General features: G+C 39.5%; 1 protein-coding gene across 2 annotated transcripts in view; it reads left to right on the top strand.

Annotated features, from left to right (window-relative positions):
* Positions 1-16,901, top strand: part of RAPGEF5 (Rap guanine nucleotide exchange factor 5) — a 154,288-nt gene that overhangs the window by 135,673 nt on the left and 1,714 nt on the right. For both annotated transcript variants that reach the window (XM_062495582.1, XM_062495573.1), the window contains 5 exons: positions 2,824-2,914; positions 5,571-5,621; positions 6,734-6,821; positions 10,014-10,078; positions 15,121-15,175. In XM_062495582.1, coding sequence (XP_062351566.1) covers positions 2,824-2,914; positions 5,571-5,621; positions 6,734-6,821; positions 10,014-10,078; positions 15,121-15,175 — 350 coding nt within the window. The remainder of the gene's footprint in view (positions 1-2,823; positions 2,915-5,570; positions 5,622-6,733; positions 6,822-10,013; positions 10,079-15,120; positions 15,176-16,901) is intronic.

Below are 16,901 nucleotides of genomic sequence, written 5' to 3'. Positions count from 1 at the left end.
AGGGGTAGACTTTTTCATGTCTTAGATTTGACAATCTACTCTTTCACTGTTACTAAATAGAATTGGCATTTATTCTGTGTCTTGCAACAGAATACAAATATATGCTATGGACAGATTTCTCTGTAATCACTCTTTGTCTTAGTAACCAAGGAAATGGAGTGATTTAAATGTGATTTATGTGCAATCATCCTCCTCACCTCTCTCTTCACTTGTTGGTCTTCTGCAATATTTGAATATGTATGTTCATGGAAAATGTGTAAGTTGTTCCCTTCATTGACTGAGCTGATTTAATTTGCAAGGCACTTACATACAAAGGACTGTTCTCTGCTGAAGCATTGCCTTTAGAGAAATTAATTCTTCTAATCTAATCTAGTGTATCTCATAAATGTGATCTGAATTAGTTGGCAAGTTGTGTAGTATCCAGTAATATGTTCATTTTCTGCCACACCAATGGCCAAAAAATGGTTGATTCTTTGTGCCTTTCTTGCACCATTGTAGCATTAATTTACATCCCAGGAAAAGTTTTGTGTCAGTCCTACATGAATAAGAATGTATTTGTTACCTGACTAAAGTATTGCTCTATTTTTATTGATTCCATTCTGTTAAGGTAAAAGCCAGAGTTATAGAGACTAAACACAGTTGTCAGTAAACAATAGACAGGCTCTCCCAGTGTATTGTAGAGGCACTGGAGAATGTAGGTGATGAAATAAGTCAGTGTGTAGTTTTCACAGGATTTCTTTTTCATCATAAGAACTGCTTTCTAAACAAACACACCACTGAATCTTATCAGTTCTGGAAGAGTTGATGACAGGAATAATTAGGGTGGAAGGATGGTGTGCTAAGCACAGGCTCTCATCATGAGACAAGCCAAGCAGCCCTCCTGTTTCGTTTATGACTAAGGCAGAGAGGTAGGGAACTATGAACAGCTCTGGCTGCTCCCTGTTCTCTGCACACCGACTCAGCCAGGAATCTTGGACTGTGATTCTCCTCTGGTCAGGAAAGCACCAGGACTAAGACTGCATGTTCATCATTTGTGTGCTTTGCTGTTGAGGAATGCCTGAAGAAAATAAAAGCATTTTACACAAGTGTGTCAGTACATAAAAGGGAGACAGAGTTTTTGAAAAACAAATCCATACGCTTCTGTTGATGAGTACTCTAAAAGAGAAAACAAGTGGCTCAATAAACAAAATTAATTAGCATGTTATTAGAAATTAACCTCCTGGGGAGTTGAAGAAACAAGTCGATGTAAGGTTAGAACAAACAGATTACAACAGCAGCCTTTTTTCTCCCCAAGCAAGAAGTGGCTGACTGTGAGAGATCCCTTCTCTCCACAGCTTGCTGTGAGGAGTGATCCCACCCAACAGGCAGTTTATGCAGGCTGCGTTGGACACCTTCCTTGTTTTGAAAGGAAGCCTTTGGGAGCTGCCTGGCTTTAATGATAAAAAGGATCTAAGCAACAAAGTTAGGATTAACTTGAAGACAGCTGAAGTGAAGTGAGAAATACACTGTCTCTAGATAGTACACAGTGATAAGGGCAGGCTTTATAAAACTTGTAACAGGTTCTGGCCATTTTCCAGGCTAAGGCCTTGGCATTTACTTTTCCCTGTTGATAAATCCCAGTGAAGCCAGTGGATTCATCTATACTTAAAATTATCTTTAAAGAGGATTCACACTCTCACACACAACTGCACCCATATATTTGTATGGTCTCCAAAAATCTGCAAGAGACAGGGCAATATTTTTGTTTTAAAAGGACTCAGCATTTCAGGATTTCAAGTTTCCTAATGAACTAGAAAATGGACTAGAAATAAGCATGGTCTGATTGTATACAGTAAAATGTCAAAAAATAGAGGTATTGAGCAAATTCCATTGGGACCTGTACTGGACCAGTACTAGCTGCAACTTATTTATAGGCATATGTAAATTGAACACTAACCATATTTTCAGACAATAAAAATGATGAGGGATTGCAAATGCATTGGAGGATAGATAGAAAAAAAAAAAGAATTATCTAAGGAGTCTAGTGGCATGTGCAAACAACAGTAGGATAAGATTTAATTTAGATAGATGCCAAGTAATTCAGCTACAGAATGCTAATACTGAGCTGAAGAAATAAATGCACGATTGTAAAGAACAGCACTGTGATGGAGGTCCTTGGGTGATAATAGATGACAAATTAAAAGAAAGGACAAAATGTGATGCTGTTCCAAATAAATAATTTGCTGTTTGTTTTATGCTCACATAAGAAGGTAGAACAGTAATTATATTTCTTCTCCCCTCCCCACTGTCTCATTACATGAGAAAGTAGTGAAGGAAATAAGAGTTAAATATGAGTTAAAAATAAATTGCAAAGAATTCAGTGAAGGATAATAACAATACAGAAAAGAAGATTGCAGACCACAACCACAAAGAGAAATTGAAGCGACCTACATTGTACAATTTACAGAAAAGATGAAAAATAGGATGAAAATATTTATTAGACTACAGAATAGAGGTCAAGGAATTATTCTATATGGTAAAGGACAGCTGGGAGTAACTTGAACATTGAAAAGGGAAAATTACTTTTGACAGCAAAGGGAAAAGAATAACCTGCCAACAACAGGGTTGATGAGACAGTAGAACATTTTCTAAAAAACTTCTTAGATACCCCATCACCTAGACTGCAGGTGGTTATGAGAGGACATTTAATGAGTTCATTATGTGGAAGATGATTGTATGTTAGTGCTGAGGGTTGAAATGAGACTCAGTAACCTAGGATACGTGTGCATTCCATTTATCGCTGATTCTGAGTACAAAAAAAAAAATCATATTTTTATTCCACAGCTGTAAAGCCCAAAGAAATCTGAATTCATTCTTTGCAATTGTTATGGGTCTCAATACTGCATCTGTCAGCCGGCTGTCTCAGACCTGGGAGGTAAGACACATCTTTGTATCTTTCAGATACTCTCAAAACCATTTCACACAAACGCTGTATACTGGTGAATTGCCTTTTTTTCCCTGGTTATTGCTTTTTCACGCTGAAATCAAACATGGAGGGAGTGTTGGTGGAGAAAATTCTTTGTGACCTGAAACCTTAGATATGCAGGTATTAGAAAAAAACCTAAATGTGTCCTTCCAGAGCTTTAAATAATAACAAAGCATGGAGATCTTATCCTCTTAAAACAAAATAAATTATTCTACCATTTTAAGTAGATGTCAGAGCAGAAAGTCTTACAAAGGTGGTTCCAAACAAACAATACCTTATTATGGAATAATTTAATTAAGAAGCCAAAAGAACAAAGTAGAAACAAACCTTCTCTAGTTGTCTTTCATTGGGTTTTTGTTTTATTTTTTTGGAGCTGCTCATCTTGAACAACAAAGTTAGGAAATGAGCCATGAATAAGGAGCATACTGGAGAAGGGAGATTATTTGCTTAAAAAGCTACGGGTTGCTACATAGGGCATGAGTGTGTTTAAAGAAGGGTCCCTCTGGGATCTCTACTTGTATTGTGGATATTTTGTTTTCATCCAGGTAGATTAAGCCATAGTGTCCATACTGATTTATAGTATCTGCAAGTTTACTGTATCTGCCCATGGACCAAATACTGGGGAAGGAGTAATTGAGTGGGGTGGGCTGAAGCCTTATCTCTCCTTCGTGCCCTTAACACCGCAGGTGGGCAGTACTCCAAAAATGTCAGTCTGTAATACAGAATGACAGAAGGGCTGTGATCTCCTGCCTGGGAGATCCTCCTGAGCACCAACAGCTGGGACCAAAGGGCCATTAGAGACTTACAAACCTGTCTGATGCTGTCCAGAGCAAAGCCTCCTCCTTTAGCTGAAACCATGCATATGGAAACATCACTTGTCTGTCTGAGGCTTTGACACGAAGGCAAACAAGGACAGTGACTGTTCACAGGGACTCAGGCAAGGAAGAGCTGACTTAAGTAAGAAATCAGGTAAAAGTTTTAGAGAAAACTACATATCCAAGGACAATGATACAGAAACACCTCTGACATCTCTAAAACACCTCTCTGGGGAACATCTGCCCTGGCCTCCTCCTAAGTTGCCTTCATTCCATTTTTCTGGGCTTTGGTAGGAGAGTGGAAGAGACCAAGTATGGTCTCAAAGGCAATGATACAGATCTGTCCTGCACAGACACGCAGACCTCTGCTCTGTGCTGAGGCCTCTGGAGATGTTGTGCTGCCAGTGGACTTCCCTCAGGAAGAGCAGAATATGTTGCTTGTCAGAGCAAAGAGTGCATCTGCATATGCACCTCTGTAAATATGTCACGTTTTTGTGTGTAAAATATTTATCAAGTCACATCCTTTCTTTTTTTCTATTTGTAAAACTTCATTGCACAGGAAATTTCAAAAAACAGAAGGTTATTTGCATTGGTAATGTGACTTCTAGAAAGTAGAGCAAAGTTTTTAAATTAATTATAATTACTTACACATGTAAATGAAACAACCTAAATTTAAGCAGCCATTTAGACACTAAATTATATTGGCTCTGCACTTGATTTCTTAAGCAAGTAGTATGTTCCCAAGCATATTCTACTTTTTTTTTTCTACACTTTCCAGTGTTTTAATGAACCTCATTTTCCCTGATTCAAGAATGAAAAAAAAATACCATTGCAGTTCCATGTTCAATCATTTTAGGATTTAATTGTACACATCCACTTAATCTAATTGTTCTAAATCTCTTTTATCTTAGTAGTGTCACTGTAGCTATCAGGATCTAATGACAATGACAAGACAAGGTTTGTACTAAGAGGGGATCTCTTTTACTAGACTAACTATTATGGCTGGAAAAAAATAGACAGGCTTTAAGATCCACACACCATTCTTCAAGTCTGAAATAACAGCATGAAAATTTAAATTGCAAAACAATTGCTTTGAGTGTAGTGATGTGAATCCATTAAAGCATCTTAGAGACAGAAAGTGGGTGCTTGTGGAGTAGAGCAGGTGTTGACATGAGGGGCAAGACAGTATTTTGTCCCTTAGAAAGTGTTTTATGCACCTCTCTGTGGGATTAGGATCAGATACCAGAGACAGAGTAATCAGTTTATTAAGGAAATGTCTCACTTTGGCACCACTATGTGCCAGTGTTAACCTTGATCAGCACTTGTCTGATGTATTAAACAGCACTGACTGTGACACCTGTTAATTTCTAGAACCTATGTTCTGGGGGGAGATTGATTACAACAAATGATTTAACATGGATGTGATCAGTTTCTGAATCCTCAGCCTGTGTTATTGCTTCTAGCTTGATGTGGATATTCAGTCATGGAAGCTGAGGAAGGAAATAAAGGCAGCTGCTAGCAAGCAGCTTCCATAAAAGAAGGATGCAGTTCCCGAGGATGCAGAGCCCAGTGCCTTGCTGGCAGTGCACTGAACATGGTCTGTAATTAGGGCCCTGGGAGCTGAGGAGCTGGGGCTCAGTGCATTTGGTGCTTTCAGCAGGCTCTTCACCCAGAGCAGTCTCGTGGAAAAAAATGCCTCAGCATTTTTCAGCCTAAATCAAATTCTCTCTCTCTCTCTCTCTCTCTCTCCTCTCTCTTTTTTTTTTTCCCCTCTGTTTTCTGCACTTCAGAAAATTCCTGGGAAGTTCAAGAAACTTTTCACTGAACTTGAAAATTTGACGGTAAGTATGATGTTGACAGCAGAAGAACATTGCTAGCTTTACCTGCCTTCCTTCTTCTTAATTTATTTGGAGTCTGCCTGTTATTATCTGGAGCTGGACTTGTCATGTCAGATCCATGATTTGCTGAAGGCCACGTGGCTCTCCAGAACTCTGAGGTGGAGGCAAACATGAAAAGGAAAAAGGCTCTGTTCCTGACAAAGGGAAGAAGAGCAGAGAGAGGCAAACGTAGCATCGATTCACTAGCATCAATTTGGGAACTGTTCTTTTGCCCTGGTAGTTAATCAGCCTTTATCTAAATCAACGTGTTGTAGATCAGGAGAAACAGAGACCAGCTCAGGTTTTAAAAAACAAATGTCAAAATCTGAGGCTTGAGGGTCTTTGTCAGCATTATCAAAGCAGAATAAGCAAATGTTTCCTCTGGCTGTCATGAAAGTGGGTGCATGGTAAGATCACTGCCTGGCATGGGGAACAGGAGATCCAGGCTTTACCAGCTGTCATACTTCTCTACTTGGAGTTCTTTGTAAATGAATGTGCTTTAAAGATCCTGCGTGAGCTGGTAAACAGAAATGTTTACATTGGAAATTGAGATGACTTTTTGAATTGCCTACACAGTGTCACTGAAATGTACTACCTTATTTTCTTTGAAAATCTCCAGTGTGCTCAATGGATCTTAAAGCAGTTTTTGTTGGGATTTTTTGTTGCTGTTTGTTGATGTTGGTTTTGGTTTTTTTAAGAAGAAATTAATCAGCACTATATTTGGGGATACATTTTGTACTTGTACAAAATGTAAGGATACATTTTATAGTAAGAGATATTGCTAATAGAAATTTGTGGGGAAATTACAGAGTAGTCCAAGTGAATTGATTCTGCAGCTTCCTCTCAGTTTAGCACTGCTTCATCTAGAGGAACATAATTGCTTTTGTTCCTTTCACTGTTTATGTTTCCTGTTCAGTTTAGCATGTCAGCTAGCTTAGAAAACCTTTAGCTACCTTGAATCCCAAAGAAACCTTTTATATCTAAATCATGTTCAGATCATAAGCCCGTAATGGATTTAGAATTGCTCTTTTTATAGCCTATTGATTTTTCTGTCTATTACTCAAATGGTTTTGTAGGATCCTTCTCTGAATCACAAAGCCTACAGAGATGCATTCAAGAAAATGAAATCTCCGAAAATCCCCTTCATGCCCTTACTTCTGAAAGGTAACATTAAAACTTGGCTGCTCCTCACTGTTGTTAATTAAAATAAGTGTAAGGGGATTTTTCCTTCAGATGCTCTTAAGGTGAGTATGTGACAGATATAGTGGAATCGACAAGACAACACTTGGTCTGGATAATAAACAACTTCCTTTCAAGACAGGGGGAAGATGCCAATTTTCACACAGGTCCTAAAACTTCATACTGTCCTGTCAAGTGTGGATAGAGCTGTGTACTTTTGCTTTAGCCACATCCTCTTCAGTGAAGAAGTGTGACCCTGCAAGCCCCTGAACCAGTGGCCATGGTCATACCTCCCTGTTTTGCTGGGGTGAACCTGCCCTGGTGCCACCCTGCAAGCAGAACCTGCCCTGTCTATCTGTCCTGAGAGGAGGGGATTTTCAAGTCTCTTATAGGCCTGAAAGAGATAAATAAAATCTTACTATATAAAAGAAATTTCTTAAATGTCTTCAAGTACAACTACTTGCCAATGCAGTTGTTGCTGGGCAGCTAATTAAGTGGCAAGTATTTAAAATATTACATTGTCTTGGAGTCCTTAATTATTAATTGCCTAGTCTTTGAACACAGCAAATTCATTTGTTTATTCCTGTATTCTGAAAGTGTTCTCTTTAGGCTGTTTATTCCAACCTGCTGCTGCTGCTGTGAAATGCTTGAAGGCAGTTCTCCAGATCAGCTGGTGACAGTTTGGGAGCCACCAGACGCTTCCCCTCTTTGCACACATCAAAGGAGTTTGTATTAATTCAGATGGATACAATTTTCAAGGCTTCAACATCAATATTTTTAAAGTGTTCTGAAGTATGTCTTTCCTACAAACAAAGGCAGCAAACCTAAGTCACTTGTAGCAACGGTGTTTGAACAGAATTACAATATGGGGTATAAGAACATGCACCTAGACAGCATTTGTATCTTTAACTTGTATTGGAAATAGCAAGAAGACTTAGAAATTAATACAATAATGTCCTTCGCTACAGTGGTCCATAAGGAGATGTTGCTAAGGTTGGTAATTCTCAAAATGCAGTGGAATTTATTCCATATCAAGCATATTTGTATTAAGGTCATTTTCAAGACCAGTAAAATAGGAATGGGTTACATAGAAATCATTAATAACTCAGCAAATTGCTGTAGCTCATCACAATAGGAACAAAAGTAGTTTCAATTTTTTAAAAAAATGAAAAATCTTAGATTATGAAAAATAACTTCAGAGTGTCTTTTAAAAAGTTAATTAAATTTAAATGCAGAGCTCTCACAGCACACAGACACAGCTTTTGAAAATCAGGCAGATTTTTCAAACGAGTAATAAAATACTGTGATATACCCTTATAACCTAGTTCAGATGCAATTTTCTGCTCCACTGAATTTATCTAGACTCTTAGTTGTTGGCTGCAAAGCAAATTTCTCTTCCTTCTGCCCTCAGAGATATCCACATTGCTGTCAATGACTTTAAATGCTGTGTGGAAATTTCTGCTTCCAGTATAGGTTTTTCATTAGAAGTGATGGACAGTTTTTAACTGCATTGATATAGACACAAGTACTGCCTGTGTCCTGAAGTCCTGTCCTTTCTGTGTCCCTTTCCCAAAGCAGCCCAGCTGAGGAGGTGCAGAAGGTCATTTTCCTTCCTTTCCCTCTGCTGTTTAGGATGCAGCCCAGGGGTGGGAGAAGTGCTGGAGGTTTTGGCAGCATATGCTGTGCTTTCTGCATGTACAGGCTGCCATCCTGTCCGTCCCAGCCAAGGCACCCTGGGGGCACAGGAGCTCTCCATCACCTCCCCATAAGAATCCCAGCCCCGGGTTTCCACCAGCATTTGAAGCCGTTTAGCATTTCAATCCTAAGCAATTACAAAATGCCCCTCAGGCACAGAGTGAGCCTTTGAAACTCAAAGAAATAAATCAGGTTGGCTGTTTTGAGGGAGGGTGGAGGTGGATGGGGGGGGGTGGTTCTCGACAAAGCTTCTCTGCAGGTTTCCACTCCTGAAATCCCCCAAAGCCACGGGGTCCATGTGAGTGAGGGAGGACAGGAGAAATGCCGAGGTGCGCAGTTTGGCTGGTGGGCTGGAGGGTGACACCTCTGCTGAGAGGGAAACTCGTCCCATTTACTGCGTGCCGTTCTCCCGCTCGCATGCACGGCTGTGACTCTTAAGGAGCAATAGTACTGGAGTGCCATCTCATTCCTTTAGCATTTTCTCCTCATGGATCTCCTGGGTACCCTCACATGCAGGAGAGACCTGACAAGGGCATGCGGTGCTCCTGCCAGTGCTCTCAGTAACCTGGTGGCTGCACTATTGAAGTCAGAGCTCCTACTCCCACAGGGAATCTATTCATATTCTTGGTATTTCATGTCCGAAATAGGTCTCACTTCCGACCTAATACGCATTAAAAAAACAGAGAAAATGGCCTTGAGCTACTGTTTTAATTGTAATCTTAACTTGCCAACATTTATTTTGCCTGATACTCCCCCTAGCTGATTACACGGTGTTCAGTTCTCTTCCTGGAGCCGAATATAGACCTTTTCCTTTTCCTCTGACCTTTTTGTTGCCTTTGCAAATTCCCTCCAACAACACTACCTAAAAGTGTTTTTCCCTAGCCATGATGCTTATTTCAAGGCTTTGTACTTCACCTTGATGTCTTGTGTTTAACCTCTCTGGCTGTCCACTGCTGTACCCTTGTCTTTGGGGAGGACTTCACAGTCATTTGTCCTCCAGAGGGAAATGAAGGAGTATCAGAGCCAGCTCCAGCATCTGGTAGCTCTGTCCTTGTGGATCTCTGGGCTCAGGGACACACCTGTCCCAGCCTGGGCACAGCCGTGGGCAGAATGTCTGGATTGGTGCTGCAGGGTGTGGAGAGCAGAATGCCCTGCAGAGCCGTCCCTCTGGATGCCCTCCCCTGCTCCCTGCCATCCTGTGTGTGTAATGCATCCCAGAAGTAGCACACATCAGGTTCAATAAGAAATCTTTGCCCCCACTTAAAAATACTCTTTTTAACAATGTAGAAATACTGTTGTTATCTAATAATCTCTTCGTGTCATCATTAGGCCAGGCTTTTGTTTCACTGTTACAAGATATTGTGTCAATCCTTCATGGAATACTTTCCCCTTTTTTTGCTTCTTGTTGCTGTTAAGTCGTTTTACTTATTTGCATTAAAAAAAGATTGTGAATAGTAATTGTTTTTCTTTTTTTTCCCCCAGATGTAACATTTATCCATGAAGGAAATAAAACATTTCTGGATAACCTTGTCAATTTTGAAAAGCTGGTAAGCTAATTTTGTCCTTCCTGTTTTTCAAAACATTCATGTTCTTTTCTTGCCTTTGCTTTCCTTGTCTTGTAAGACTGTAAGGTTTTCTTCTGGCTGATCCAGGAAGAAATAAACAGGGGTAAAAAAGATCAAGCAGGATGAAACAGTCAAGTCTCTTTCCCCTGCCCTTTTCCTCTGCTCCTCTCTTCATTCCTTCCTCCACTTCTGTGTAAAATGGCTAAACCAATAGTGGCCATCATCACTGCTACACAGTCCACTCTTCATTTATACCTGGTGAGATCAAATCCTTTGCAACACCTCGTGGGCTGCTTCTTAGGATTTAAATTTTCCTGCTTCAGCTTTCTCATTATGTTTTTTGGGGTTTTTTCCTTTTTGTTTGTTTTTTCTCAAGGTTTCTCTAGTTTATCACTTCAGGAAAGATTCCTCTAGTTTATCACCTGCCAGTGGTATTGTAATTTTAGGGATCTTAAATGAAAGTGAAACTTTTTGATCTGTGTTAAATGAGGAAGAAAATAATGCCTGAAATATAAATTAAACTGGCTGTAAATATCACTACTGTGGCTTTTATGCATAACGGCACTTGATGATATATTTTTGGCCACACTCTAGCCACCATATGACATCTAGTCTGGCATGGTATTATTGAGAGAGGTTTCAGTTGCCTAATTTGTGTTGTTTTTTGGTGGCTTGTTTTGGTTTTGTTGTTGTTTTTTGGTTGGTTTGGGGGGTTTTCTTTGATAACATTTTCATGAGGTGACTTGGTCTGTTCAACCTAGAGAAGAGCTCATGACAGTCTAGAACTTCCTTGTGAGGGGAAGAGGAGGGGCAGGCACTGGTCTCTGCTCTGTGGTGACCAGTGACAGGACCTGAGGGAATGGCCCAAAGTTGTGTCAGGGGAGGTTTGGGTGGAATATCAGGAAAAGGTTCTTCACCCAGAGGGTGTTTGGGCACTGGAACAGCTCCCCAGGGAAGTGTTCACAGCACCAACCTGACAGAGCTCAAGAAGCATTTGGACAACACTCATGGGCATGTGGTGTGACTCTTGGGGATGGTGCTGTGCAGGGATGGGAGTTGGACTTAAAGTGATCCTTGAGGGTCCTTTCCAACTCACCTTATTCTGTGATTCTATGGCACTGAAAGCCAAAATCTATATATCTGAACAGTAGTGGAGTAGAGAAGCTTGGATTTTATTTTTTTTTTCTTGTTGGCCTGTAATATTTGACTAAGAAACCAAAATGTTCTTTGCAATTGTCCAGGTGTGCCATGGCACTGTTAGTCCAGATGCCTGTGGTTGGTGAATTGTGCCCAACTATTTTCTCCGTGTGGTTACACTTGTTTGAGAATGAATGCACAACCATGAAGTTATTCACAGACCAGATGTTGACCTTATTTTTACATTCTATCATAATATATATTGTCTTTCAACTTGCAAGCAGATGTAAACTCTGACTTTTGAACCTGAGCTCCTTTTTTTTTTGTTTTCTATTTGATTTCTTTTGATTTCTGTACCTTTTCTTGTTGCAGAGTTTACAAGAGTACTAATTTGCATTTAATGAAAGGTTTTCTTGTCCCAAGTCCATTAACTGTTTGACCTCTAGGTGTTTTCATAAAACTCATTAGCATTTTCTTCTTCATTGCCTCTTGGAAGTACATCCAATTAACATGTAAATTAAACTAGCCCTTGATGCACCATAATTGTAATTAAAATCCCCCCACTGGCCCATATATTTATTGAATATGTAGGATCTAATTCTTGTCCAGTCTTAGCAGGCTGCGTTCATTTGTTTGTTTGTTGTGTAATCTTGTATATGTTTAATGTATGCTGGGCTTCCTGGGTAAGAATCCCTTTCCTTTCTGTCTCCATTGTGTCTCCAGAGGCAGTGGGAGCTCTGCTAATTGACTTCAGCTAGCCAGGATCTCACCTTTTCCATTCAAATGGATAATGGGCATTTTAAATGGCAGATGGGGAGAGGCTGAGGTGATGGCTGTAGGGTGAGGGTTGTTCAGATTGACATTCCTCCAAATTATCATTCAGATCATGCTCTCAGAAACATGCTGTCTCATGCTACCCTGTACATATGAATTCGGGCAATAGTGCAAGCTTAGGAAGTGGGGGCTTAGGAGAGATTAAAATATCACTGTAGTGGAAATTCAGGCTGCACACTGGTATTACCCTGGCTCAGTTGGACGTTAAGGGATTTAGTCGATGGCCATGAGCTCACAAGATGCATTACAGGTGATCACGTATTCATCAGTCCATGTTTCTTTTCTAATTATAAGGGCTTTGTCCAGAAGAACAATGTCCTCCTTGGTGTTCTGTTCTGAAGTGCTGAGCACTTTCTGGCCTTTGCTGAGAAAAATTAGGATTGACATTGACTCCTGCTCGATTTGAATCAAGCCACTGAACCTCACCTGCAAATTTGCTGTTGCAGAAAAAGAAGAAAAGAATTATTCTACCATAGCAGATTACTGCTTTGGGGAAGGAACTTACTCACTGTCATAAATGACTAGAATTTCCACTTATGAATTTCAAAGCAAAGATAGTTTCTTGTGTCTTCATTTGGATCACTAGTTTGAAATATTTCATTTCTATATTAAACATCTCACCTGAAGGAGGACTTGTCAGTCTGAGCCATTATTTTTTACAACTATATTAGTTTCTTTAATAAAAGACCTTCTTTCTCCCTACAATCCCTGCTTCTTTTATATTCTTAGAACTCAGCAATCCTACCATGACTGAATTTGATTTGACATTAAATGATAGCAGAGGATACAAAGTTAATTCAAAGTGTAAAGAAGGAAATTTGCAAAGAGAAGGAAAAGAAGCAATCTTTTGTCTTAGGAATGTTGCCTATCTTTAGCAAAGGTGAAGGGGTTGCAGTGGTTTATTTAATTGCGTTTTGGGTAAAGTCTAGTCTATTATAGTGTTAGATCAATATCTAGTATCATACTTACTTCTTCAACTAAATCTGAAGAAATAAATGAAAATATAGCCTTACACGGTCACATCTCAAGGTATTTCTGTGGTATTTTCTTAGCTGTTTCACTGAAATGTGGCTTCTTCAGGTTTTCCTCTCCAGCCATCAGCTATGTCTTAGCAATGACATGCCTTAGCCACACTCCAGCAAATTCTATTACAGGTCAATGACCATTACCATTTTCAATAACACCTGCTTACCTAGAGCCTTCAGCTGTAAGGTCTGTGCACGTGCAGCTTTGGGTTCTCAACCCACACCCCCAAGTATCTGTGCAACCCCAAGCCTGAGGCTCTGCTGTCCTCAGTGCAAGGAGTGCCAATGATCCAGGGTAGCTGGCAGGCTGAAGAGCCACAAGAAATGTGTGTTACTCATCACACTTACAAGTATACAAGCACCTGTTTAAGCAGTCAGGAGATAGCATTTACTTTGCAGATACACGACTGACTTGCTGCATTGCTTTTGGATCCCAGAGAATGGAAAGAAGAGAGAAATGCATAATTAGGATACTAAAGCCAGAGGATTTGGGATTCTGCTTTAAATGTTGCATAAAGAAGTTCTTCTCCCTTACCAGAGCATCAGCTCCAGAAGCCAGTCATAGGATGGACCCTCACAGTGACTGACTACAAAAGAGAGACAGCAAAGAGTTACAGTATGTGCGATGTGTGTGTCTCTCTGACTTCTAAAATCTAAATGCAGAGAGTGTTGGCTGGGAAACATCAGAGTAGCAGCACTGGTGGAAGTTTTAGTACTGCCAGTACTCACATTATTGATCGTGATATCTAGATCATCTCATTAGAACTTCATTATAATCAGTGCAAGGACATCAACACAAGAGATTGTATAATTTCATGGCAAATGAAGCACAGCGGGTAACAAGAAAAATTATTTTGATTTACTGATGAAAGAAATATGAGGTTTCCATTAAATGTGCTCTTGTGAAAAGCTTTTCTGTGGAGGAGCCTTGTAAGCCACTCCCAGAATGTTGAGAGATGAGCTTTTCTGCACAATTCTGATCTTAAAAATACTCTGCTCAAGAGTTAATCCTTTCCCCCTCTAATAATTTTTGAGGGAGATGTGAAATGAGCATCAGGATTTTGCATGAGCTTTCAGATCATTCCTGCTAACTGCAATTTTCTTGTTACTAGATTAGGTGAGGAACTGCCTCAGTTTCCTTGTAGAAACAGTAGAATTTAAATAAAGTAATTGCTTAAGAAGTTTATGGGCAGTGTCTAGTGAAAATAAGCTCCCTCTCTTGATATGTAGTGAATAATCCAAATTTTTGTATAAATTCATGACATGACCCTGAATGAGAAAATGAATTTAAACATTTTATTTCATCTGCTTAATATAAGTGAACATCCAATATCCTTGTAAGCATCAGCTTTTGCTAAAATATCATACCTGCAGGACAGTTTTACTTGGTACGTACCAGCGGAGATGTCAGGGTGCTTGCTCTTCAGCATTTAGGCTATGGGCAGGGATTTGGTTTTTTTTAATTTATTTATTTTTTTTTTAATGTGTGATGGTTGGGTTGCAGAAAGCTGCCTGGCTGCTAGTGGTGCCTGAGTGTGGTAGGCATTACACAGACGTACACTAAGGGGTGTAGCCTGTGCCACAGAGAGGCTTACAGTCCAAGTATACAAATATGGAGACAGAAGGAGAGGCTGCAGATACCTTAGATCATGCACTAAAGCTGGGGGTTGAACCCCAAAGCACTCGGCCAGTCCACAGGCCTTCCTTACTGTAGGCTTTCAGTTTAATAAAAGTCACTGGAAGGAAAATGAGCAATTGTTTGGTTATTTTCATTACCACTTTCCATGGGTTCCTGAGGAGTTTTTCTCATTTAATCTATGTGATCTCAATAAGACATCTAGACTAACCCTGTTTCATCAAATGGTATCACTAAGATAAAGAGCAAAGTTTCTCCTGCTGTCTTCATTTTCTACCTTACTACAGTTGCTTTTTGCTGTACCATGTAAGGCAAGGAGATTTTCCAGGCTTTTTTATTTACAGAATCTGTCCCAGGTCTTTGCGCTGATGTTTATTATTTTGTCTTTGCAGCACATGATTGCAGATACTGTTCGGTCATTGAGACATTGCAGAAATAACCAATTTGGTGAGTAGACAAAATTTCCTACTTATTTTGTCCATGTACATCCTTGAGGGTTTGTTGAATTTTTGGTATGTTTCCCCCCTGCCATTTTCTTTCCAGTTGCTCAGGTTTACTACAGGGGCAGAATATGGTCAAAAACTATTTAACCAATGGACAACAGAGGGCATCATTTTTGGAAGATCAACATAGCAAAAACTACAGTTGGAGGAAGCTTTAGTTTACAAAACATTATTAGGAACAGCTTCCAAAATGACACTCACCCCCACAGCTTTTCACTCAGCTCTTCACCAAGAGCAACTGTTGGCTTATCTGGGGTTCTTAAGGACATTTCACAAAACTGTAGATGTTTTGAAGGTATGAAGATCCTGTGGGTTCTGTGAAAGTGGTTGAGTAGGAAGAAATGAGGGGGTTGTTTTCTAGGGGAAGCTGCAAATATAGCTGTGCCTGCTTTAGACACTGAAGGATCTGTGCTGAAGGCAATGACTGTGAGTGCCTCAGCTGCACAGAGAACTTGCTTTCTTTGCTTTTTTAAATTTTTTTTTTGTTGTTTCCGCCTTATTAGCCACTAGAGAATCCAACCCTAAGGGACCATGCCAAAAAACTTCAGCTGTCTTTGTTCTGCTGCTAGCAGAGGACAAACCTTGCTTTTCTCCTTCTCAGTGTTTTCATTCTCTGCAGAGATGTTAAATACAGGAAGGGGACGCAAGAACTACTTTAGGAAGCAGTTAGTTTTTAAGCCAAACCCACTAAACATGTCATTTTTTGAGGCCACTAAAATCTCTTTTTCAAAGAGAAGTTTAGAACTGTGCTACAGCCTTGGGGGAAATGGAGTTGAATAATATCTTTTTTCCACTGACTTTTCAGCAGCTGTCAGCATTGACTCCAACAAAAAGAATAATAATCATAATTTTAATTATTAATACAAGTACCTTGGAGAATAATAGGTACTTCTAAGAGTTGTGTTAAACATTTGCTCTATGGAGCTACCATATGTATATGCAGTATTACTTTTAAACAAAGGCTGCTCAGTGTTATGGTTCTTGAGTAATTTTTCTCAATATATTTATATATCTATATATATAAATATAAATATATAAATGCATGTAAATGTATATAAGAAAGGAAGAGGGGGGGAAGGAGCAAGATGTGCCTTCTTTGAATTCAGATACTGATGGAAATACTGATTAATCCAAACCATACCTCTGTAAATTAAAATGTCTCCTATTTGGCATTATGAAAAGTAACATTGTTTCCTTTCAGTGATGTGAGGGTTTTTTGCACTTTCCCTGCACATCTTTCATCTCATTTTTGCCTTTTTAATTTTTCCAAGTGATTTTGTAAGGCTTGCAGTATAAATCCAAGGTTAATACCTGAGATTTATCATATAATCTGGTAGTTTGAAGTAGGCAATTGTTATTTTATTTTAGCACAGACTTGATTTATTGTGAAGCTGGCATTTAAAAAGCAGCTTATACAGACATCCCTGTAGGCACTTTTTTCCCCCTAAAATTCATTTAGGCATGAAATGAATTCACTGAATATTTATTGAGACTTTATGGACAGTTTCCTTTTCTAGTGGGCTTATTTTGCTCTCAGGAATGTGAATCTTTGTACTGCATCAGTTCCCAGATTGGCCTAAGAGCAGCAGGAATCTCACTGTAGGAAGGAATTCAAACAAAACCAAGCAAGAAATATTGTTATTGTTTATGAACTGTATCATATGTATTAA

Source organism: Cinclus cinclus, chromosome 1, assembly GCF_963662255.1.
Source record: "Cinclus cinclus chromosome 1, bCinCin1.1, whole genome shotgun sequence".
Classification (NCBI taxonomy): Eukaryota; Metazoa; Chordata; class Aves; order Passeriformes; family Cinclidae; genus Cinclus; species Cinclus cinclus.
The sequence above is the reverse complement of the archived record's forward strand: the minus strand, read 5'-3'. Positions and strand labels throughout refer to the sequence as shown.